Source organism: Bubalus kerabau, chromosome X (genome assembly GCF_029407905.1).
Source record: "Bubalus kerabau isolate K-KA32 ecotype Philippines breed swamp buffalo chromosome X, PCC_UOA_SB_1v2, whole genome shotgun sequence".
NCBI classification, from domain to species: Eukaryota; Metazoa; Chordata; class Mammalia; order Artiodactyla; family Bovidae; genus Bubalus; species Bubalus kerabau.
In genome coordinates, this window is record NC_073647.1 from 122834542 (window position 1) to 122859447 (window position 24906).

At 40.8% G+C, this 24906-nt stretch overlaps 1 protein-coding gene across 21 annotated transcripts in view; it reads left to right on the forward strand.

The window, feature by feature from the left end:
• Positions 1–24906, forward strand: part of PRRG1 (proline rich and Gla domain 1) — a 466522-nt gene that overhangs the window by 373497 nt on the left and 68119 nt on the right. For 16 of the 21 annotated variants that reach the window (XM_055565364.1, XM_055565379.1, XM_055565378.1 and 13 more), the window contains one exon: positions 2596–2648. In XM_055565364.1, the coding sequence (XP_055421339.1) occupies positions 2596–2648 (53 nt within the window). Of the gene's footprint in view, positions 1–2595; positions 2649–19271; positions 20292–20512; positions 21167–24906 lie in introns of those variants that run through there. The other 5 variants (XM_055565381.1, XM_055565380.1, XM_055565382.1 and 2 more) reach the window with 2 other exon arrangements.

The following is a 24906-nucleotide window of genomic DNA, read 5'->3' on the forward strand; positions in this document are numbered from 1 at the left end:
AAGTCTACCTTGTCTGATCTAAGTATAGTTATCCCTGCTTTCTTTTGGTTTCTACTTGCTTGGAATATCTATTTCCATCCCTTCACTTCATTTTATATGTGTCCTTAAAAGTAAAGTAAATCTCTTGTAGACAGCATATCATTGAAATCTTATTTTTTATCTACTCAGCCATGCTGTTTTTGATTGGAGAATTTAACCCATTTACATTTAAAGTAATTATTGCTAGATATTACCATTTTATTCTATTGAATTCTTCAGCTATTGTATTCCTCAGCTCTAAGATTTCTGTTTTTCAGAAAGAGACTCACAGACTTAGAGAACAAACTTATGGTTGGGGGAAGGAAAGGATGGAGGGACAGTTAAGGAGTTTGGGATGGACATGTACACATTACTAGATTTAAAATGGATAACCAACCAGGACCTACTGTATAGGATATGGAACTCTCCTCAATGTTATGTGGCAGCCTGGATGGGAGGGGAGTTTGTGGAAGAATGGATACATGTGTATGTATGGCTGTGTTCCTTTGCTGTTCATTGAAACTATCACAACATTGTTTGTTAATTGGCTATACCCCAATATAAAATAAAAAGTTAAAAAAAAACAAACAGTGGACACTTCCATCAACCCCCAAAAGATCCTGTTTTTTTTTTTTATTTTTTATGGTTTCTCTTTACTTCTTTAACTTTTTGTTTTGTTCATGTACTATTGTCCTGATTTTCTTTAGTTGTCAATGTGTTCTTGTAGTTCACTGAAAGTTCTTTAAGAGATTTTTTATGAATTCTTTTTCAGACAGCTTATAGACCTCTGTTTCATTAGAGTCAGTTGTTGTAACTTTTAGTTTCTTTTGGTGATGTCATGTTTAACTGTTTGTTTCATGATTCCTTGCGTTGGTGTCTGTGCATTTGTTTAAGCAATCTCCTCCTCCACACTTTACAGGTTCACTTCTGTAGAGAAAGACCTTCACCACTCATGCTAGCTTTCAGCTGCGGGTCAGCTGATAGCTTCCACAGTCAGCAGGGCTTGCACTTGGAGTCTCATTGGGTGAGGCCATTGCCTATGCTCTGAGGTTGGGGGAAATGCCACTGACTGGGCTCCACTGTTGGGTAGGCCTATTGGCTGGGCTCCAAGTTCAAGCAGAACTACTAGGTGACCATCTCCCTGTTTGGGTGGAGCTACCAGTTTTGCTCAGCAGTGAGATGGGACCACTATCTGAGTTCTGATATCACCTCCAGTTGGGTAAGGTCCCAGACTGTGTTTGTTGGTAGGGTGGTGCCACCAGTTCAATTCCATGATTGAGCAGGACTATGGGTTGGTTCAGCAGTCACGCCTTGTTGTGTGGGATCTCAGACTGCACTCCACAACCCAGTGGTACTGCTGGCTGGATTTTATGTTTAAGCAGGGCCCCAGGCAGGACAGAGTGTTTTCACATGGCTTCAGGTTGTGCTTCAGGATTAGGTGGGGCCACAGACACTGCCATGAAGTTGAACAAGGCTGCATGCTGCTGAGCTTCCTTGTTGGGTGGGACTGCAAGCTACCCTTCTTCATTGGACAAGATTACTAGCTGGGCTTCCTGCATGGGCAAGACCACAGGCTGTTCCCAGCAAGTGAGCCGGGCCATAGGCTGGGCTCCTCAGCTTATCATGGTTGTAAGGCTAGGCTCCTGTGTTTGTTGGTAGGGTGTAGGAGTAGGTTGGGAGTGTAGGCTCGGCTCTGCTTCTCTAGCAGTCCCATAGGCTGGGTTCTCCTGTTGCCCAGGGTTACTGTTCCAGCTCCCTGGTTTTGACATTACTCTCCTCTATATGTTTGACTTAAGCAGGTTATATATTCCTTAACATAGTGATAAATTACGTCTTAGAATTGTGCCTCTCTGGTGCTTAGCTCCATATTGGGAATTTGACAAGAGAACAGTAAATGTGTGGTAGTTTTGTGATTGAACCCTGTAAGAAAATGAAGCCATTGTGGTATAAATTAGCTTCTGTGTGTGTGTATTTTCCTAAAGAAGCAGAATTGCTGCTCCTCCATGCATACCTGCATTTGCAGTATGTATTTTTCTCCTCCAAAGTTTCTGTTGTCAGTAGCTCATAGTTATTATTGATTCATGCTGTTTACTGGTAGTAACTCTGTGGGCTGCTTTGCCAGAGGGATAATTTGATTAGAGGTACTGCTGTTTGACACCATTCAGGAAAATGTTACACTGTAAAGGGTATTGGATTTGTCACAGAGTGACACTGAAGAGAAACCAGGGATAGACAGGCTAATAACACGCTAGCCTTGTTATTAAAATTGAGCCTTTTGGCATTTTTGTCCACCTTTTTTTTTGTTGATATCCCTGCTTTCCCATGAAAGAAGCATGTGACCAATTTGATGACTTTTATTTGGCAAGGGCAGAAACTAATGCCAGATGAACAAGGTCATAGCCAACTGATATGGAGCCCATGTGTTCCAGAATACTGTGTTTCCATCTTCTGAGGTTAGATATCAGCTTTATTTATATTAGGGGGAAAGATTGGAAAGCACTGAAATGAAATGCTCATGTTGACAACATCAGTTTTAATGGAACTTGAATCTGACTGTGTGTGTGCTGTCTTTTGCAGAGGGACTCATCATCCAAGGATCTACCAGAGACCACAGGAAAACATGGGGAGAAGTAAGTCTCTCTTCACTTTTAAATAATTTAGATTCTCTCTACAGTAATCCACTATATACAGGAAATTAGATTTGCAACTCAAAGTTTTTTTTTTCTTTTGTGGACAACTAAATTGTGTTTCTGGTTAGTGTTAGAAAGGTTTTGTCTGAAGCAGTGCTGTGCAGAGACAGGTTGCTCACTGGAAAGTGTCTTCCTCCCCCGCACTGCCCGCCCCCCCCACCCCTGCTCTTTTCTGAACATCTCTTAGTACAGGGAGAGAAGGCTCAAACTTGATATTATATAAACCTGCCCTAATCTCTGCTTCTTTACAACTCTTAGCAAAGTTACTCATATGCTGCTAATGATTTCTAAGGCCTTAATGATAATAACATAAACAACAATATGATTGTACTATGCAACTAATGATAATAGGGGAAAAATCACCTGTGAGGTTGACTTAAATGGCTTTGGTTGCCTGTAAAGTGTTAAAGACTGGAAATAAGACCCATTAGATCAATTCTTTTTGTCCATTTTTCATTTCTCATAAGGCTGTTATATGGGCAGTTGACAACAGACAAATTTAAGTTTATTTCTTTGTTAACCAGCCACTGCAGTGACCTGATGATAAATTCTAATCAACATAGGTCATGAAATCTGATGTTATAAAGGACCTCAAAGGAAGAGTTGGTGTTGGGTAGTATAATGAGAAGAGTACTTGGCAGAGAGTCAGAGTCCTGAATTCGAGTTCTACCTCTACTGTTTTGATCAAATCCTGTCATTGCTCTAAACTTGTCTATTCATCTCTGTTCAGTTCAGTTCAGTTGCTCAGTCGTGTCCAACTCTGTGACCCCAGCACAGAGTGTTGCAGCGCACCAGGCTTCCCTGTCCATCACCAACTCCTGGAGCTTACTCAAACTCATGCCCATCGACTTGATGATGCCATCCAACCACCTCATCCTCTGTTGTCCCCTTCTTCTCCCACCTTCAATCTTTCCCAGCATCAGGATCTTTTCCAATGAGTCAGTTCTTCACATCAGGTGGCCAAACTATTGGAGTTTCAGCTTCAGCATCAGTCCTTCCGATGAATATTCAGAACTGGTTTCCTTTAGGATAGACTGGTTGGATCTCCTCACAGTCCAAGGGACTCTCAAGAGTCTTCTCCAACACCACAGTTCAAAAGCATCAATTCTTTGGCACTCAGCTTTCTTTATAGTCCAACTCTCACATCCATACATGACTACTGGAAAAACCATAACTTTGACTAGGTGGACTTTGGTTGGCAAAGTAATATCTCTGCTTTTTAGTATGCTGTCTAGGTTGGTCATAGCTTTTCCTCCAAGGAGGAAGCATCTTCTCATTTCATGGCTGCAATCACCATCTGCAGTGATTTTGGAACCCCCCAAAGTAAAGTCTCTCACTGTTTCCATTGTTTCCTCATCTATTTGCCATGAAGTGATGGGACCAGATGCCATGATCTTAGTTTTCTGAATGTTGAGTTTTAAGCCAGCTTTTTCACTCTCTTCTTTCACTTTCATCAAGAGGCTCTTTAGTTCTTCTTCGCTTTCTGCCATAAGGGTGGTGTCATCTGCATATCTGAGGTTATTGATATTTCACCCGGCAGTCTTGATTCCAGCTTGTGTTTCATCCAGCCTGGCATTTTGCATGATGTACTCTGCATATAAGTTAAATAAGCAGAGTGACAGTATACAGCCTTAATGTACTCCTTTCCCAATTTGGAACCAGTGTTGTTCCATGTCCAGTTCTAACTGTTGCTTCTTGACCTGCATACAGATTTCTCAGGAGGCAGGTAAGGTGGTCTGGTACAGTCAGCAAAAACAAGACCAGGAGCTGACTGTGTCTCAGATCATGAACTCCTTATTGCAAAATTCAGACTTAAATTGAAGAAAGTAGGGAAAACCACTAGATCATTCAGGTATGACTTAAGTCAAATCCCTTATGCTTATACAGTAGAAGTGATAGATAGATTCACGGGATTAGATGTGATAGAGTGCCTGAAGAACTAAGGACAGAGGTTTGTGACATTGTACAGGAGACAGTAATCAAGACCATCCCCAAGAAAAAGAATGGTTGACTGAGGAGGCCTTACAAATAGCTGAGAAAAGAAGAGAAGCTAAAAGCAAAGGAGAAAAAGAAAGATATACCCATCTGAATGCAGAGTTCCAAAGAATAGAAAGGAGAGATAAAAATGCATTCATCAGTGATCAATGCAAAGAAATAGAGGAAAACAATAGAATGGGAAAACTAGGGATCTCTTCAAGAAAATTAGAGATACCAAGGGAACATTTCATGCAAAGATGGGCACAATAAAGAACAGAAATGGTATGGACCTAACAGAAGCTGAAGATATTAAGAAGAGGTGGCAGGAATACACAGAAGAACTATACAAAAAACATCTTAATGACTCAGATAACCACAAAAGTGTGATCACTCACCTAGAGCCAGACATCCTGGAATGCGAAGTCAAGTGGGCCTTAGGAAACATCACTACAAACAAAGCTAGTGGAGGTGATGGAATTGCACTTGAGCTATTTCAAATCCTAAAAGATGATGCTGTGAAAATGCTGCACTCAATATGCCAGCAAATTTGGAAAATGTAGCATAGGCCACAGGACTGGAAAAAAGTCAGTTTTCATTCCAATCCCAAAGAAGGGCAATGCCAAACAATGTTTAAACTACCGCACCATTGCACACACTAGCAAAGTAATGCTCAAAATACTCCAAGCCAGGCTTCAACAGTATGTAAACCATGAACTTCCAGATGTGCAAGCTGGATTTAGAAAAGGCAGAAGAACCAGAGATCAAATTGCCAAGCAAGAGAGTTCCAGAAAAACATCTACTTCGGCTTTATTGACTACACCAAAGCCTTTGACTGTTCATCTCTGTGGTGGGATTAATAACATAGTACATTGTGAGCCTCAGAAGGTTGTGGCTGGCATAATGTGAGAATATATATGAAAGCATGTTGAAAATCCTAATGCGTAATGGAAGAATGCAGAGGTCTCTGCTCATTGCTGTCCTTGTTGAAGACGTAGATCTCCATTGGTTCTGTCATTCAGTAGTTAAAATGAAGTTATTTGATCAGATGCCTCTGTAGGCAGGAAGACTGGGACTAGGGCGTGTTAGAGATAGAGTGCTTCCTTATGTTTGTGTTCCAGGCATCTTTCTCACCCCACACCAGTCTGGGCCCTGGTAGGCAGCCCCAAGGATTATAGATGGAAAATATCTTCCTGAACCTTGATGAGTCAGCTTTTGTGTGTTTTCTCCAGCACTCCCTCAGAGATTCTGGTTCTGTCCCCACCTTCACAAAAGATACCTATCTCTGATAGCTTTGAAATTTTTAAAACCTGAATACATTTTTTTTAAATGGTCAAAGTTCTAGAACTAATCTATGCCAGGTCCTAACTCCAGCATCAACTATCAACAGAACCTTCCAGAGTAACTGGAATCATGGTTTGATTTTCACTTTCTTTCAAGCTTCAAGTGGATTTGGAGAATGCTATGATTCTTGGTTTTCATCATGGCCCTGTAGTGAAGAGAGTGGCACTGAGACAGGGCAACATACTCCTTGTTTCCCTTCTTCCTTTTTAGAATAGTCATCAAATCATTATCAGTAAGTGCTTGCTTTAAAAGATGCCTCAGCAAGTGTCTGTTTAAATAGTCAGGGAGTTAATAGAGTTCTTGCTAAAGGATACGGCTTGTTAGTGTAATCTGCAAAGATGGAGAGGTTTCCAACCCGGAGATGAGATAAGAGAAGCACTTCCAAAAACGCTACTTTTACAAACACATGGCAGCTTGTAATAGCAGCATTTGTGTGAGCACTTTGAAAACATCCTTAACATCCTGAATCGCAAAGAATCTATCCTTGACACTCTAAGCTTTAGTTTGTCTGATTATACTTGTTAATTGCTGACTCTGTTAGTGAGGGGAAAAAAAAGATGCTACTGTGTGCTCTTTTTTTTTCTCCTGGCCGTGTACAATGAAGTTTTTACTGGCTTTGGCGAAGGTTCTCACAAACATAGCTCAATGTGTCATACAAAGGGACAGCAGAGGAAAATATCAAAAAGACATGTCATTGGCCTCATTAATGAAGGAGCCACAAAAACAAAGAACACAGCTGGGAAACCATACAGTATAGATGAAAAATTAAATTGAGGTCAACTTCTTTTAGTATTCTTTGATGTTGGATGAAGAAATTATTTATAGATGTGTTAGAGGAATCCTTCTTTTGCTTGTATGATATGGAAAAATTCATAGTCTTACAAATGGTGGAGGGGATGAGAACAGACTTGTGTGAATCATTTCTCAGTAGACCATCAGCAGTGTCCATTGTATGTGGCATTGAAATTCCATTTACCATATAGAGATTTAGTATTTAAGTAGGGTTTAGTTTTTATGATTCTTATGAATATATAATTATTTTGGTATTAACAAGTATCTATATTTCTCCATTATCTTACTTGAGTTGTGAGAGAACCCTGTAGTATAAATATGGATTATTATCTTCATTTTATGTAGTATAAAACATAGTCATGAGAGAAAGTCTTATCTAAAGTCTACAGTTTATGCATGAAGAGTCAGTAGGCAAACCTAGGTCTCCTTATGTCATAGGCAGTTTTCATTTTCTTCCAGTAAACTGTATTCTGAGCACCCTAGTCATCAGCTGTGTATAAAGTCAATTAAAAACCTAGGAACTACCTTATGGTGTGAAAGAAAATATTTTCTTAAAACTATGTTCTCACAGTATGGTGTTGGGGTGGGAGGAGAAGAAAAGAGAAATGGCTCAGTGTTCATCCTCATTTATGGTAACAGCTAAAACATCTGTGTCACATAGTGGAGTGCCTCAAATATCAAAATCCTCTGAGCAGCAGTGGTCCCTGGCTATGGTTACTCAAAGGCAGCAGCACTGATTGGCAGTCACTAAGTTAAAGTAACAAGAAATTCAACTCAGAAGCTTGCTGTACACAACACACAGTGGGAGGTCCCCAAGGTAAGGGGCCTAAGACACCACTTCCATGGTGAAAGTCACCCTTCTTGATTGATAGGTTTTATCTCCGTGGTTTTTCATAACACAGAGAAGACAATACACTGTGAAACACCAGAACAGTATGTAGTCAACAAGGAAAGATGCTGTTACAAAAAAAGAACAGCATGTATAAATTAAATTATGTGTAAGATTTTAGTAGAGAATTAACATTTTCACAAAGAAAATATGAGAATTTTACAAAGGTGCACGTTTAGGCTTACCAGATATTATGTACCAGAAGTACTTGTAGTCATCTTCAGATAGACGTTAAAACTTTATCCTACCCTTTCATCCTCTTCCCCTACCCCCTAGCCACTGAATAACTGGTACATTCATGATAAAATGACAAAGGTCTCAGTACTCCACAAAGCAATTTCTTGGGAGTTTTCTTGCTAAAAAGTTGAGGGTTGTTTTTGTTACAGAGTTTGAGTAGAATTTGATTTTTAGTCATACCTATTTTCCATCAGATTTTTTTCTATGTCAGAACACACTTCTCTTACTGTATATTTTAAGTACTATAGCAGCAATTTATGGTATTTATTACTCTAATAGGCAGTTATGATGGTTAATTTCATGTCTTTACCATAATAACAAAGCTTGTGAAAGAAATTCATCTTGCCTTCTCAATAATAGCAAACTACAAGATGTTCCGACTCCTCTTTTACAGAATAAGAATAATATTTACCCATGAATCTTCAAACAGCTTTATTTTGCTTTGTTGTACAGAAAACAATATCTGGAATTGCTGAATGATAACAGACATACTGGTTATATTTTTGGAGAATAATTAACATAAAATTATTGATTCCAACTCAAGCTGGAATCAAGATTGTTGGGAGAAATACCGGTAACCAGATATGCAGATGACACCACCCTTTTGGCAGAAAGCAAAGAACTAAAGAGCCTCTTAATGAAAGTGAAAGAGGAGAGTGAAAAAGTTGGCTCAAAACTCAACATTCAGAAAACTAAGATCATGGCATCCGGTCCTAACACTTCATGGCAAATAGATGGGGAAACAATGGAAACAGTGACAGACTTTATTTTGGGGGGCTCCAAAATCACTGCAGATGGTGACTGCAGCTATGAAATGAAAAGACGCTTCCTCCTTGGAAGAAAAGCTATGACCAACCTAGACAGCATACTAAAAAGCAGAGATATTACTTTGCCAACCAAGGTCCACCTAGTCAAAGCTATGGTTTTTCCAGTAGTCTTGTATGGATGTGAGAATTGGACTATAAAGAAAGCTGAGTGCTAAAAAATTGATGGTTTTTGAAGCGTGGTGTTGGAGAAGACTCTTGAGAGTCCCTTGTACTGCAAGGAAATCCAACCAGTCCATCCTAAAGGAAATCAGTCCTGAATATTCATTGGAAGGACTGATGCTGAATCTGAATCACCAGTACCTTGGCCACCTGATGTGAAGAACTGACTCATTGGAAAAGACCCTGATGCTGGGAAAGATTGAAGGTGGGAGGAGAAGGGGATGACAGAGAATGAGATGGTTAGATGGTATCACCAACTCGATGGACATGAGTTTGAGTAAGCTCCAGGAGTTGGTGATGGACAGGGAGGCCTGGCATGCTGCAGTCCATGGGGTTGCAAAGAGTCAGACATGACTGAGCGACTGAACTGAACTAACATAAAAATATAAAGATGCCTCAGCACGTTTTCTGTTTCTCCTCTTTTGGTATTTAGTCTTTGGAGATAGGTTTTACCTAGCTTAGAAGGTAACCCTAGGCCTATAAATTCTTAATCCACAAAGTCAGTTTCCATCTTCATTTTCCATACTTAATAGTAACATGCCTTTGATGTCCTAGGATCCATGAACATGTGGTTGTGCTGTAGAGAAACAGTGATGGTGCTACCAGTTACAGTCTTTTGTTTATTATTATTAAATCATGGAGTTCTCAAGGCAAGAATATGGAAGTGGTTTGCCATTCCCTTCTCTAGTGGACCACATTTTGTCAGAATTCTCCAGCATGACCCATCTGTCTTGGGTGGCCCTACATGGCATGGCTCATAGTTTCACTGAGTTAGAGAAGGCTGTGGTCCATGTGATCAGTTTGATTAGTTTTCTGTGATTGTGGTTTTCATTCTGTCTGCCCTCTGATGAATAAGGATAAGGGGCTTATGGAAGCTTCCTGATGGGAGAGACTGACCCTCACAGAAGAACTGATGCTTTTGAACTGTGATGTTGGAGAAGACTCTTGAGAGTCCCTTGGACTGCAAGGAGATCAAACCAGTCCATCCTAAAGGAAGTCAGCCCTGAATATTCATTGGAAGGACTGATGCTGAAGCTCCAATACTTTGGCCACCTGATGCAAAAAGAACTGACTCATTTGAAAAGACCCTGATGCTGGGCAAGATTGAAGGCAGGAATAGAAGGGGACGACAGAGGATGAGATGGTTGGTTGACATCACCGACTCAATGGACATGAGTTTGAGCAAGCTCCAGGAGTTGGTGATTTACAGGGAAGCCTGGCATGCTGCAGTCCATGGGGGTTGCAAAGGGTCAGACATGACTGAGGGACTGAACCAAACTGAACTGATTAAACCATAGCAGCATCATTCCCTTGGCTCCTTTACTTCAAAGAACCCAAACAGATCCCCTCCACTTACCAAGACTTAATGGAAGGAAAGATGGTTCATAGCTACTAGAGTAAATTTCTAAGTTCTTTGAGTCTCTGCTGAATTAGTGCTCAGTTGAGGTCAATCCTAAGCTTTAAGTCAAGCCATACAGCTCAATATTTTCAAACAGGGAATGCACATTCAAACTGACAAGGCTTGTAAAGTGACTGTTTAATAATGTACTGCTTAATTTTGTTTGACAGCTCCCAGGTTTATAATTCAAGTGAAGGCACACATTCAAAGACAATTGTTTCATTTTCTGGCCTATATTAAATCTGAGAGTCTCGCTGTTATGGTAGCATATTCATGCCTGTGCAGTTCAGATGATGTCACCAATTTATTATAAATCCTTATCTAGCTTCATAATTTTGTAACAGTAAAACAAATCTACTTGGAGCTGGCAACAGCCATTATTTTTTTCCTGGCAAGATTTTCCCATTAGAAAACAAAAAATGAGCTTACTATGTGAGGTTCAGGCTGTGTTAAAAAAAAAAAAAAAAAAAAAACACCTCATTATAGTGCTTGATGCTTTTTGTCTTTGATACAATCCTCTCTGCCTTTTACCTATTGAAGAAAAGAATAACTTCGGTACATAAATTTATTTTATTTTTTTATTTTTTAAAATTTTATTTAATTTAACTTTACAATATTGTATTGGTTTTGCCATATATCAAAATGAATCTGCCACAGGTGTACATGTGTTCCCCATCCTGAACTCTCCTCCCTCCTCCCTCCCCATACCATCCCTCTGGGTCGTCCCAGTGCACCAGCCCCAAGCATCCAGTATCGTGTATCGAACCTGGACTGGTGACTCGTTTCATATATGATATTATACATATTTCAATGCCATTCTCCCAAATCATTCCACCCTCTCCCTCTCCCACAGAGTCCAAAAGACTGCTGTATACATCAGTGTCTCTTTTGCTGTCTTGTATACAGGGTTATTGTTACCATCTTTCTAAATTCCATATATATGTGTTAGTATACTGTATTGGTGTTTTTCTTTCTGGCTTACTTCACTCTGTATAATAGGCTCCAGTTTCATCCACCTCATTAGAACTGATTCAAATGTATTCCATAAATTTAGAATGGCTTTTTAACCCTAGCATTGTTGACATTTTAAAAATTTGAGGCAAAATACATAATATAGGCAAAACAATTCATATAACATAGAATTGACTCTTTTTAAAAAAAATAATTGTAGTTGTTTAGTTATTTTAGTTATTTAGTTTTGGCTGTCCTAGGTCTTTGCTGCTGTGTGGGCTTTTCTCTAGTTGTATTGAACAGGAGCTACTCTCTAGTTGTGAGCAGGCTTCTCACTGTGGAGCTTCTCTTGTGGAGTATGGGCTCTAGGATGCACGGGCTTCAGTAGTTGCAACTCCTGGGCTCTAGAACACTGGCTCAGTAACTATTGTGGCACACAGGCTTAGTTGCTCTGTGGCATGTGGGATCTTCCTTAATCAGGGATTGAACCCATATCTCCCACATTGGCATGTGGATTCTTTACCACTGAGCCACCAGGGAAGCCCAGAATTGACCATTTTAAACTGTACAATTTAGTGGTATTTAGTACATGCACAATATTGTGTAACTTTAGTACCAAAACATTTCCATCACCTCCAAGGGAGACCTTCTCTACCCATTAAACAGTCAGTCTCTATTTTGCACTCTTCCAGGCCCTGGCAACCTATTGGCTGATTTCTAGCTCTATGGATTTATCTATCATGGATATTTCATATAAGTGGAATAATATAATATGTGCCCTTTGGTGTCTGGCTTTTTTCACTTGGCATAATGTTTTTTTAGACTTATCCATGTTGTATTAGTGCCTTATTCTTTTTTTATGGCTGAATAATATCCCACTGTATGAATGTACTACAATTTGATGAGTCATTCATCAGTTGGTGGACATTTGGGTTGTTTCCACCCTTTGGCTAATTGGAAATAGTGCTCCTGTGAACCTTGATGTACAAGTTTTTGTTTGAGTATCTGTTCTCAATTATTTGGGCCAGATTTGTAGGAGTAACTATCAACATTTGGGACCAGATATGTCTTTGTTGTGGAGGCTGACCTGTGCATTGTAAGATGTTCAGCAGCATCCTTGGCTTCTCCCCACTAGTTGTACCTACTCCTCCAAGTTGTGAGAATCAAAAATGTATCCAGGGACTACCCAGGTGGTCCAGGGTTGAGAAACCACCTTGCAATGCAAATTTCAATCCCTAGCTGGGGAACAAAGACCCCCACATGCCACGGAGCAGCTAAGCAACAGAAGATCTCATATGACACAAGGAAGTGCCTGTGTGCTGCAACTGATACTCAGCACAGACAAATACTTTAAAAAAATTTTTTTAAAAATATATCCAGACATCGCCAGATGTTCCTTGGGGTGCAACATCACCCAAGATAGAAAACCACTGATTTAGAATGAAGGATAGTCATAGTGAAAGTCACTTAGTTGTGTCCGACTCTTTGTGACCCCCTGGACTATACAGTCCATGGAATTCCCTAGGCCAGAATACTGGAGTGGGTAGCCTTTCCCTTCTCCAGAGGCTCTTCCCAACCCAGGGATCGAACTCAGGTCTCCTGCTTTGCAGGCGGATTCTTTACCAGCAGGGAAGCCCCAGAATAAAGGATAGGAAATCTTTAGAGATAAGCCAAACAACACCATTGTGATTTTCATAGAAGTAATTTGAGTCTCAAGGAGAGCGTTAGAGTCGGTGCTCTGTGTCTTCAGTTATCCTCAGGTTCCACAACCATGGATTCAATCCACTAAGGATCAAAAATACTGGGAAAAAGTAAAAATTTCAGAAAGTTCAAGAAAGCAAAACCTGAATTTGCTACATGTCCTCAACTGTTCACATAGAATTCATGTTGTGTTTGCAACTATTTATGTATAATCTACATTGCACTGGGCCTCCCTGGTGGCTCAGATGGTAAAGAATCTGCCTGCAATGTAGGCAACATGGGTTTGATCCCTGGGTCAGGAAGATCTCCTGGAGAAGGTCATGGCAACCCACTCTAGTATTCTTGCTTGGAGAATCCCACGGACAGAGGAGCCTGGAGGGCTGCAATCTTTGAAGTTACAAAGAATTGGACACAACTGAAGCGACTGAGCATGCATGCCATTTCACATAAGGGACTTGAGCACCTGCAGAATTTGGTATCCATAGGGGAGCCTGGAATCAATCCTCCACAGCTGCTGAGGGACAAATGTATATGGTTCTCAACAGAAATGATCAGTAAACCAATCTATGATCAGAATAGAAAGGAATTTTGTTTGAGCCAAACTAAGGATTAAGGAAGCCAAACAAAGGAAGCTGAAGCGCCAGTATTTTGGTCACCTGGCGCAACCAGCCCACTCATTGGAAAAGTCCCTGATGCTGGGAAAGATAGAGGGCAGAAGGAGAAGGGGATGACAGAGGATGAAATGGTTGGATGGCATCACTGATGCAATGTACATGAACTTGGGCAAACTTTGGGAGATGATGAGGGATGGGGAGGCCTGATGTGCTGCAGTCCATGGGGTTGCAAAGAGTTGGACATGACTGGGCAACTGAACAACAACAAGGACTATAGCCCAGGAGACAATTCAGATCACTCTGAGGAACTTACGCTGGAGAAGTTACGCTGGAGTTTTCAGCATAGTTGTTTTGTTTTGTTTTTTCATTCAATCAAAATTTATTGAGTAGCAACTGTGTGCCCAACACTGGGAATACAGTACTGAATAAGATGGGCACAACATCTGCCCTCATGAGCTTATAGTCTAGCAGCCCGCCAGCCAATTAACATCTGTAATTTTTATATTACTGTCACAGTAAGTGCTCTGAAATGGGCCTGGTGCTAAGAGAAGATTTAACAGAAAGTCTTGACCTACATGGAGAAACCAGAAACGTTCTCTGTGGAGAAGAAACACTTAAGATTAGCACAGTGGGAAATGGAAAAGTGTTGCAAGCAGAGAGAACAGCCTGTGTGTCGGCTCTGAAGCAGGAAGATATTTAATAAACAGAAAGCCAGCCAGTGTGACTGGGACACAGGGAACGAAGAGGGGGGTGATGCAAGGTAGAGGCTGATTTATGAAAGGTCTTTAGATTTAGGACTTTCTTCCAAAAGCAGCTGGAAGCCACTGAAGAATTTGCAGGAGGAAAGTTAGATGCTGAGGTTTGTTTTTAGCAGCTCACTCTGCTGTGTGTGAGTGGCTGGTTGTTGTTTAGTTGCTCAGTCGTGCCCAACTCCTTTGCAACCCCATGGACTATAGCCCGCCAGGCTCCTCTGTCCATGGGATTCTCCAGGCAAGAATACTGGAGTGGGTTGCCATCTCCTCCTCCACAGCACAGTTTTATATCTTGTCAGAACAAAAAATACCATTTTTGCTTTTTGTCCTGATAAGAAGTTAGGGATCCATTCCTTCAAGATTTTGAAACAATAACAAATCAGCATGTACACAGGAGTCAGTATAGCCTTGGTACCTGGGAAGGGCGTCTCATCATTGAAGGAGCACCACCATTGGCAGCCCAGGAAGGGAGGCATTTAAGGTTTATTTTTAACATAGACGTTTTTTACTTCTGGTGAATGCACACTTTTCTTTAAGGATCAAGGAAGATGTAGGGTGTTTGTTTGATAGGCCATAAACAGGCTGTTTTAGTTAGCATAAACTTTGAGTTTAATCATATATAAGCCAGAATGACTCCCCCTTACCTTAGTATGTGAAATTTGCTTCCATTATGGTTCTAGAAACCAAGATGTAGTGCTGGTCCTAGAATCAAGCAGCCTTGGATAAGGCTGTCCTTGGAGTCTTTGGATAAGTCATTTGGCCTGGATTGCCCTTTTATTGTCAGCAAAATGAAGGGATTGAGATGGATCCGTGGTTTCAGTGTGCTCAGTGAAGCCCCAGGTTTCCTACATGGGGTCCCTGAGGAGCCACTAGGAGAGAAGGGAAAGAAGAGGGAATACTGGTGAGTGTTCCTCTCCCCTTCAGACAGAACAAGCACAAGTTTGAATTCTGTCAACATCACTTCTAGAACAAATTCACATATAAACAACATTGATTTCACCAGCGAAAAGTCCTTTCTGAAATCTGTGTGCTAATTAATAAAAGTACTAATTTGTCAGTGAGATTCCGTTTCTGAAATCTATTCTGCTCTGCTGTTGTGCATAATAGAAAGATAGCTGACCACTAGATTTGCATGTTCTCTGAACAACCATCTCTGATATGAGACTTTTTGATTAAATGTAGTATGTATTCTATTAGGACAATCATTCACTCCTAGCATCTAGATTACAGTTAACTATCCCATAGATAATACCATAGTGTCTATGTTGACAGAGTGTAAAGCATTCACTGTAACATAGTTATATATTTAAAGCTATGTTTCATGTTTGCTGAGTCTCACTACATGCCTTACCCTGCCCCCCGCCAGCCCATTTAATGGTGATTGTTATAGTTGTTTCTGTATTCTTCCAAATGGGACAGATCCAGTGTAACCAGAATCAGTGTAAATCATATTCATAAACTAAAAACAAAGTTTTGTGGTTGTAGCAACTATAAACTCTAAGGCAAATAATCTTCTTGTTGATGAGAGTTGAGGCACTAGTGATGGGAAATACTTATCTTGGGAATTCCCCTGTTTTCATGCTTCTACCAGATTGTGTGCTTAATGTTGTGCAAATTAGATCATTTTCTAAACCCATATTTGTTTGCTTCCTGTGGGTAAGGCACGGCTTTCGTTCATAAATATCACATGTTAAAGTACCATACATTTAAGCAGTTGGTGTAATTGCTAGTAACTTGATTGCTGTCATCTACCATTTCATGAAGTATTCTTTTTGATAAGGAGTTATTGTAAAACTCCTTCAAAGAAAATTTGGCTTTTTACCTTCCCTTGTGGGAGAATCTATTGGATAATTTCTCTGTATCTAATTATTTCTTACAAAGCATAAAATCATTAGACAAGAGACATCTGAATATATGATGTAAAATTTGGCTTTCAAGTAAACCATATTGAATTAGTAATAGATCCCTCCTCATGGGGGAAGGGATCTATTGACTTTATAGACATACACTACCTCTTTTGTCTTCAGTCTTATAGAAATCCATTTCTGGCTTTTTCTCCACACTTATTCCTGGAAACCTGCCTGTTATCTAGCATTTCATTGCATACCTCTGATAGCACAAAGATGTCTTTTTTTGAACTCTTAGACAGGGATCATAACCACTACATTGTCCTTAAGAAGCAGGTTCAGGATATTAAAGATACAACAGTTACTTCTCTCAAACCCTGAGATGCCCCACTCTCTCTAGTTCAGTCCTATAACATTAAATTATATTTTAAATGTCTCAGTTCCTGAGTGGGTTTCCACTTCCTAATTCCTGTGAAAATGTATACTACATGCCATTCTAACTAAGTTGTAGGTTTGTGACAACCTGTATGGGCACATGAGCACCACTGTACAACAAATTCTGAATTGTAAACCTACCTTCTATGAAAAAAATAGCCTTTTAATTTCCACAGATAGGTTACAGTGGTGAAATACATTTGAGAAATAATCTTTTTCCCACCTCCCTAAGTAATAGGAGGGCTTCCCTTGTGGCTTAGCTGGTAAAGAATCCGCCTGCAATGCGGGAGACCTGAGTTTGATCCCTGGGTTGGGAAATTCCCCTGGAGAAGGGAAAGGCTACCCACTCCAGTATTCTGGCCTAGAGAATTCCATGGACTGTATAGTCCATGGGGTTGCAAAGAGTCGGACATGACTGAGGAACTTTTTTCTTTTTTTCAGTAATAGGAAGATGATCCAAATAGGATCTTTTTTAGTATTGAAATTTATTTTTAATTGAAGGGTAATTGCGCTACAAAATTGTGTTGGTTCCTGCCAAACATCAACATGAATCAGCCATAGGTATACCTATGTCCCCTGCCTCATGAACCTCCCTCCCCATCCCATCCCTCTAGGTTGTCACAGAATCCTGGTTTGAGCCCCCTGAGTCACATAGCAAATTCCCATTGGCTATCTGATTTACCTATGGTAATGTATATGTTTCCATGCCACTTTCTGCATACATCCTACCCTCTCCAACCCCCCCCGCCCCCGTGTCCATAAGTCTGTTCTCTATGTCTGTCTCCATCAGTTCAGTTCAGTCGCTCAGTCATGTCCGACTCTTTGTGACCCCAGGGACTGTCTCCATCATTGCCCTGCAAATAGGTTCAACAGTATCTTCTTTCTAGATTCCATATATATGCATTAATATACGATATTTGTTTTTCTCTTTCTGACTTACTTCACTGTGTGTAATAGGCTCTAGTTTCATCAACCTCATTAGAACTGACTCAAATGCATTCCTTTTTATGACTGAGTAATATTCCATTGTATATATGTACCACAGTTCCTTTATCCATTCATCTGTCAATGGACATCTAGATCTCTTCCACATCCTAGCTATTGTAAATAGTGCTGCAACGAACATTGGGGTCCATGTGTCTTTTTCAATTGTGGTTTCCTCAGAGTATATGCCTTAGTAGTGGGATTCCAGGGTTACATGGTAGTTTTATTCCTAGTTTTTTAAGGAATCTCCATACTATTTTCCATAGTGGCTGTATCAATTTACATTCCCACCAACAGTCAAATAGGATCTTTTTATTTTGCATAATTTTGGTTTTTAGGAAGTGAGATGTCACTTGAAAATTCTAGTGAGACTTAGTTGTTCTAAGGAAAGTTGTGTCCATTCATTTGTGATAAGAAATGTCTATTTATACCCATTTTAGCAGAAAAAACTTGAAGGCATTGTACATACACACAACTGACTGAATGATGGTATCAAAAGTTTAGAAGCAAGGAAATATGAGTGTGACATTTTATAAAAATTTTATAGTATATAAATCTGAGCACAGGATTTGATGGGGAGGGTATCTTGTTGATTTTTGCTTCTTGTTTGTTTTTATTGTTGGTTTGGGAGATGGTGGTTGCTTGGCTGAAAAATAATATATTCATATCCCCAAAGAATTTGAATGCAATACACTACTCCCACTTAACAAAAATCTTTCCAAGTATAAAATTTTACAGTAAAAACTGAAAAGACCTAAGAAATCATACATATAAACCTTAGGTTAACAAATTAGGAGACAGGCCCAGATAAATTGGGCAACAAATGCCGAATCATGTAGCCAGTTTAGTCCCAGAGCTGGACAGAAATCCGCATACCTGACTACAAATTTAGGATCCTTCCTCCCTACCATACTCTGCCTGAATTTTCATTTGTCTCAATACAGGGTTGGTGAAAGCAGTGAACAGATACTGGCTTTCTCAGACTTCAACCAGAGAGTCTCAAAAGGCAGTTTTCATATGACCAAGAACAGAAGGCTCAAATAAATGGATAACTTAGCATCTTACACAGTCTTTTATGAGAAATTCACAACTAAACAAGATATTAGATGTATTTAAAAAAGAGAAAAATAACCTCTTAGTACGTGGACTCCTTATAGTTTCAGATTGTGGCACACCAACATTTACACAACACCGACTAGGAACAAACTTTCTATTTGAATAAATACATGTTGCCGATTGCTGAAAGTCGCTCAGTTGTGTCCAACTCTTTGTGACCCTATGGACTATATACTCCATAGAATTCTTCAGGCCAGAATACTGGAGTGGGTAGCCAGATACCCTCCTCCAGGGGCTCTTCCCAACCCAGGGATTGAACCCAGGTCTCCCGCATTGCAGGCAGATTCTTTACCAGCTGAGCCACAAAGCTGAGGCCGATCTTTTTTTATTAAAAAAAAAAAACAAAAACAAAACAAACGTAAAACACCGTACTGCGTGCATCAGAACGTGCCAGCCGCAGCAGGCATGCGCACTAGAAGCAGCGCACTGCGCATGCGTAAAGATGGCGGCACTCGTGTTCTGAGTGCCGTAGATCAGTGTGCTTTCTTTCCGCTAGCGTTCCAGCTCCCAGGGGCGTGGGGCAGCGGTGTGCCAGTTTGAGGGCCGGCCTAGCCACGTTGAGCATCTGATCACAACAGGGGCCAGGTTCGTGCTTGTCCCCCGGGACCGGTGTGTTGGAAGCGGTGCCCGACTTGAGTGGGAGAAGGCGGGAGAGCTCGTGCAGTGCGAAGCGAGGGCCAGCCGGGCAGCATGAGTCAGCAGCAGCCTGCCTGGGAGCCGCGCAGCTTGCATGTGGACCAGGTGGAGGAGAAGACGGTGTGCGGTGAATCCAAAGACCCCGTCTGCATGGAGGACCTGCGCCCATTAAAAGTAAGCGTTAATTTAGAAGATAGTACGCAACAGGTGTCCATGAAAAAAGGCCCAGGTATGAAGAGACCTCGGTGTAATTCATCCCTGTCTGATTTAACTCGAAGATTTATGGCTCTTCTCAAATCTAGTCCTGAAGGTGTTCTTGACTTAAATAAAGCTGCAAAAACACTGGGAATACAAAAACGAAGATTGTATGATGTCACTAATGTCTTAAGTGGAATCAAGCTGGTTGAAAAAAAGTCTAGGAGCCATATTCAATGGATAGGACCTGATCTTAATGAATTGGAAATACGGCCTGAACAGAGGCAGCTGGAGGCGGAACTTCTTGACTTATCAGCGCAAGAAGCATCTCTGGATGAATTAATTAAGGATTGTTCTCAACAGTGGGATGAGTTAACAGCGGACAGAGAAAAGAAGAGGCTAGCATATGTGTCATATGAAGATATTCGTAGCCTTGACATCTTCCGTGAACAGACTGTAGTTGCAGTTAAATCTCCGCTTGATACCAGCTTGGAGCTTTTAATTCCCCTAGAGGGTTCTGTCTTACTAAATATGAAGAGCACCACAGGACCTATCGATGTTTATGTATGTCCGACGGAGGATCTCTCAAGTAAGGAAACACCGGATGGTGTAGGAAGCTCTTCGGCCGAAAGCACACAGCCAGAACACCCTCACCCTGAGAAAGAAGAAGATCCTCCAGAGCAGAGTGAAGAGTTGATTGAAGTGAAAACTAACGGCATGTGAGGATCCAGGTATTGAATCTTTGGGGACATCCGGGTGGGTGAATTACACACCAGATGTGATTTTCAGAGGAATAAATCATCCTCGATGCTTTCTCATTCTCCCTTACAGCAATAAGGCCAGGAGTAACTTCGGGCAGTTCACTACTTAGATTACTAGATAATTATGGTTTCTGCATTTGAAAACAACTTTTTTTTAAAAAAAATTAATTATTCCCTGTTTTTTTTGCCAGTGAAATAGACATCTTGCCTCCTGAGATTACTGCATCACACAGAGTATCACTGAAACTGTTGGGCAGGCTGGATGGACAGCTCTTTGTGGACTCTGCCCTTTGCTGCATGGATCAGGTGTTTTTATCACAAGAGAAATTGCCTTAATACGGGTTCATGTCTGCAATGGATAGGGGTATGCATGCATCTGGACATGATGTCTTTGTTTATATTTGTATAATGTTTAGATTGCTTATAGAGTATTTCAAAGTGAGACTGTTTACCCTTGTGCAACCAAAATAATGTCTATATGGAAAGTAACAGGTGTATTCTCTAATTTTTCTGGTATTTATAACTGACCAGAACCCTCTGAATGAGGGTTAGAAAAGAGTTTTTTCCAAACCTCTGTATGTAGAGGTATCATAAATATGCTGTATACTTAAAGTTTGTGAAATTAATGTATTTCACTATGGTTCCCAGTGCTAAAATTGGACTTCAAGGTCCCTACAGATTGATTGTGTTGGAGCAGACTGGTGGCATGCCCCAGGCTTTGGGGGCAAGTGTAGAAATGCCATCAGATCATGGTTTAATAATTCCTTGCAAGATGTGAATTCAGTCATGGTTACAGTTGAAAACTATTTTGACTTTTAAAAAAATTAAAAAAAAAATGTTTACTGTGGACCATTGTTAAAGTCTATTGAATTTGTTTCGGTATTGTTTCTGTTCTGTGTTTTTGGTTTTGTGGTCTTAGCTCCTCAACCAGGGATTGAACACACACCCCTGCATTGGAAGGCAAAGTCTTAACCACTGGACCACCGGGACAGTCCCCTATTTTAACCTTTTTTGCAAGCAGATTCTGTAATATGTTTCTGTATGTAGCCTTGCTCTTCAGTCAAAGGGGTTTACTTATGATGACATCATGGTACCCTGCCCTCTCTCCAGCTCTAGTCAATCATTTCCAGGTACCTGTTATTTCCACTTCATTGGGCAAAGCATTTACCACTCTGTGCCTCAGTTACTCAGTAGTTTGCTATTAGACTGTGAGCTCCTTGAGGGACTTTGTCTTATTGTTAAGCCCACTGCCTTGCACCAACATCTGGCACATAAAAAGTGCTGCATAAATGTTTGAACAAATCAATGAGTGAGTCAGTGAATGGTAAAATTAGACTAATAATACTTGGCTTATGTAGCATACAAGGTTCTTGTGTCATTCAAATTCATATCTTAAGCTTCTCTTGCTTTCAAAGAAAGAATTGAAGCAACATGAAATTAAAACCATGTATAAAAACAGCATAGGAATCAAAAATCAAAATATTGGAAGATAATACTGAGCATTTAGGAATTGCACACCTGTGAGCTCCAGTGACTTTTGCCAGTCCTGCCCCTCTGCTGAACACAAGCCTCCTCCCTCCTAGTAGTCCCTGCCAACTGCCTTTGCCAGTCTGGGACTGCTCACTGTGCTCCTTGGGCACAGGTGATGAACATGAGAGTTTTAGCAGAAGGTGTGTGTATCGGTCAGGTGCTCCTTGGACAGGGCCAGGCTGTGCATTGTAGAGTTGGCAGCTGTCACTTATATGTGATGGCTAAACATGAGAGTGGATGAGGTCACCTAATAAGAGGGAAGGAGAAGAGGAGAGGCCAGTTAACATTTATTTTAAGGGAAAAGACAGCAGAAAAAGCCTTTCCTGAGAGGGAAGAATGAGAGGAAGGGGAAAAACGACTGAAGAAGGTGGTGCCCCCAAAACCCAACAAAGGAAGCATGGCCACAAGTGATACATCCTTTCTAAAGAGCAGTTTCTTGCTTGTGAGATATAGCAAATACTGTACTTTGCAAAATGTTCTGAGTAAAATGAGATCATGTAAACAAAAGCCCTCTGTAAACTTGTAAATAACCTCAAAGGGCCTCCTATCTCTTTCCTCTTCAGATCCACCAACTTTCACTTCTTGTTGCTGTCAGTGTGTTGATCTAGTTCAGCTCACCCCTAGTCCCTTCTACTTCTCAGCTTTAATGTGCAAAATAAGCTTTCCAGTCTTATAGCTAGGCTCGTGGATGAGGGATGAGTAAATTAATCCTTGTTAAGTCTAAGGGAGCTAGGGCTCCCTTATAGGTAAAACAGACGTTCTAATGCATCACCTTGGTCATGTTTTGTTTCTAAGTTTATGAGTATGAGTGACTTCTGCATAAATAATGTCTTACTATCCTTAATATCCACAATGATTATGTCAGATATTGAATAGCTACCTGAACTATCAAATAACCCAAATATCAGTAGAAAATAATTTAGGATATTTTGTTACAGCTACTCATTCATGCTTCTCTAAATATGTATATCTGTCATGTGTGTGATTTTCAATTCTCAATCCTTAAGAGCGTCTTTGTAATCTTTTGTTAAAACTCGCATGATGACAGACTTATCAGCACACATTTGACAAAAATTGAAGTTAATAAAAGTAAGCATGCAAGGTATGGTAAAGCATACTTCCTTATGAGTTTCTTATAAAATCAAGTCCTTCTTAAATAAGGACCAGAAATAGTCCATAATTTATATTCTGAAGAATTTCTGAAGTTTTTGAAAATAATTTTATTTATTTATTCACTTATTTTTGGCTGTGCTGGGGCTTCGTTGCTTCCCAGGCTTTTCTCTAGTTACGGAGATCACGGACTACTCTCTAGGTGTGGTGCACAGGCTTCTCATTGCGGTGGCTTCTCTTGTTGCAGAGCATGGGTCCTAGGGCACATGGGCTTTGGTAATTGTGGTTCCTGGGCTCTAGAGCACTGGCTTGCTAGTTGTGGCACATGGGCTTAGTTGCTCCATGGCATGTGGGATTGTCACAGATCAGGGATCCATGTCTCCTGCACAGGCAGGCAGATTCTTTACCAATGAGCCACCAGGGAAGCCCTCAAAATTTTAAATCTCATGATATCCTCAGAATATTTATGAATCATCAAAGTAGCCACTGCTGCTGCTGCTAAGTCACTTCAGTCGTGCCCGACTCTGTGCGACCCCATAGATGGCAGCCCACCAGGCTCCGCCAGCCCTGGGATTCTCCAGGCAAGAACACTGGAGTGGGTTGCCATTTCCTTCTCCGATGTAGGAAAGTGAAAAGTGAAAGTGAAGTCGCTCAGTCCGACTCTAGCGACCCCGTGGACTGCAGCCCACCAGGCTCCTCCATCCATGGGATTTTCCAGGCAAGAGTACTGGAGTGGGGTGCCATTGCCTTCTCCAAGTAGCCACTACTTGACACTAACTAATTGAAAGGACCTATGAGATTCTCATAAGGTATTATAAAGGTATGGACTACCCTGGTGGCTCAGTGGTAAAGAATCCGCCTGCCAATCCAGGAAACGTGGGTTCAATCCCTGGGTCAGGAAGATCCCCTGGAGGAGGGAATGAAAACCCAATCTAGTATTCTTACCTGGGAAATCCCATGGACAGAGGAGTCTGGCGGGGCTATGGTCCATAGTGTCACAAAGGGTTGGACTTGACTTAGTGATTGAACAACAATGATGAAGGTATGGTGCAGCAGGAGAAAGATGGCTCCTAAGCCCATTTTTTGTAACACAGGATATGCTTTGTCTTCTCATTGAGAACAGTCAAGATACATGCAAGATAACCTTGGTCTCAGGGGTGCCAGAGGACAAGTTTACTGAGAATCTGATATTTAATGGTCATATAGCTGAAAGTAGGCTGCATGCCATCAGTGCAAACCATCGATCTATACATTTTTCAATAAACTAGACAGGCTAGTACAGAGTGCCTCCAAGGGCTTTACAGCATTGTATAAAGCTTGTACATTTCATCCCAAACTTGACCATGGAGACCAGACTTCCAGGCATCCCTGGAGTTAATCATACAGACTCACTGCAAGTTAATCCTATCCTTGATCAATTATTCTTTCTTTTCTAAGTGTATTTTTTTATCATCTTGGTAAATAAATCTCTTGTTTTTCCTTTAATGAAATAACTGCTACCAGGACAGTGACAACAAATCATACTCTTGTTTATTGAGCTCCAGTCTTTGCCAGGCTCTGAGCAAAGCACTTTATGTCCAATACCTACTTCATTTATAACTGAGGTTGGTGCTGTTATTCCAGTTTTACAGATGAGGAAGGGAAGCTTAGGGTTTTGGCTTTCCTCACATAGCTGTTTGCTTTAATGCCTCTTCCTTACTTTGTAAATGTGTAGCTGATGGGTACCATTTAACAAACTTGGGATACCAGTGAGATCACATTCATTACTCAAATTAACCACAGCCCCTGAAAATATGAGAATGTCTTTCTTCCTTCCCTTACCAGCCCTGTTCCCGTGGGACATGTAGGAACTCTAGGGTTGCACCTGAAGTCTAGAGGAGTACATCCTGTGAGGAGTGATGAAGATGAAGGAGTAGTAGGATGTGAAGCTCACCTTCTCCCACAA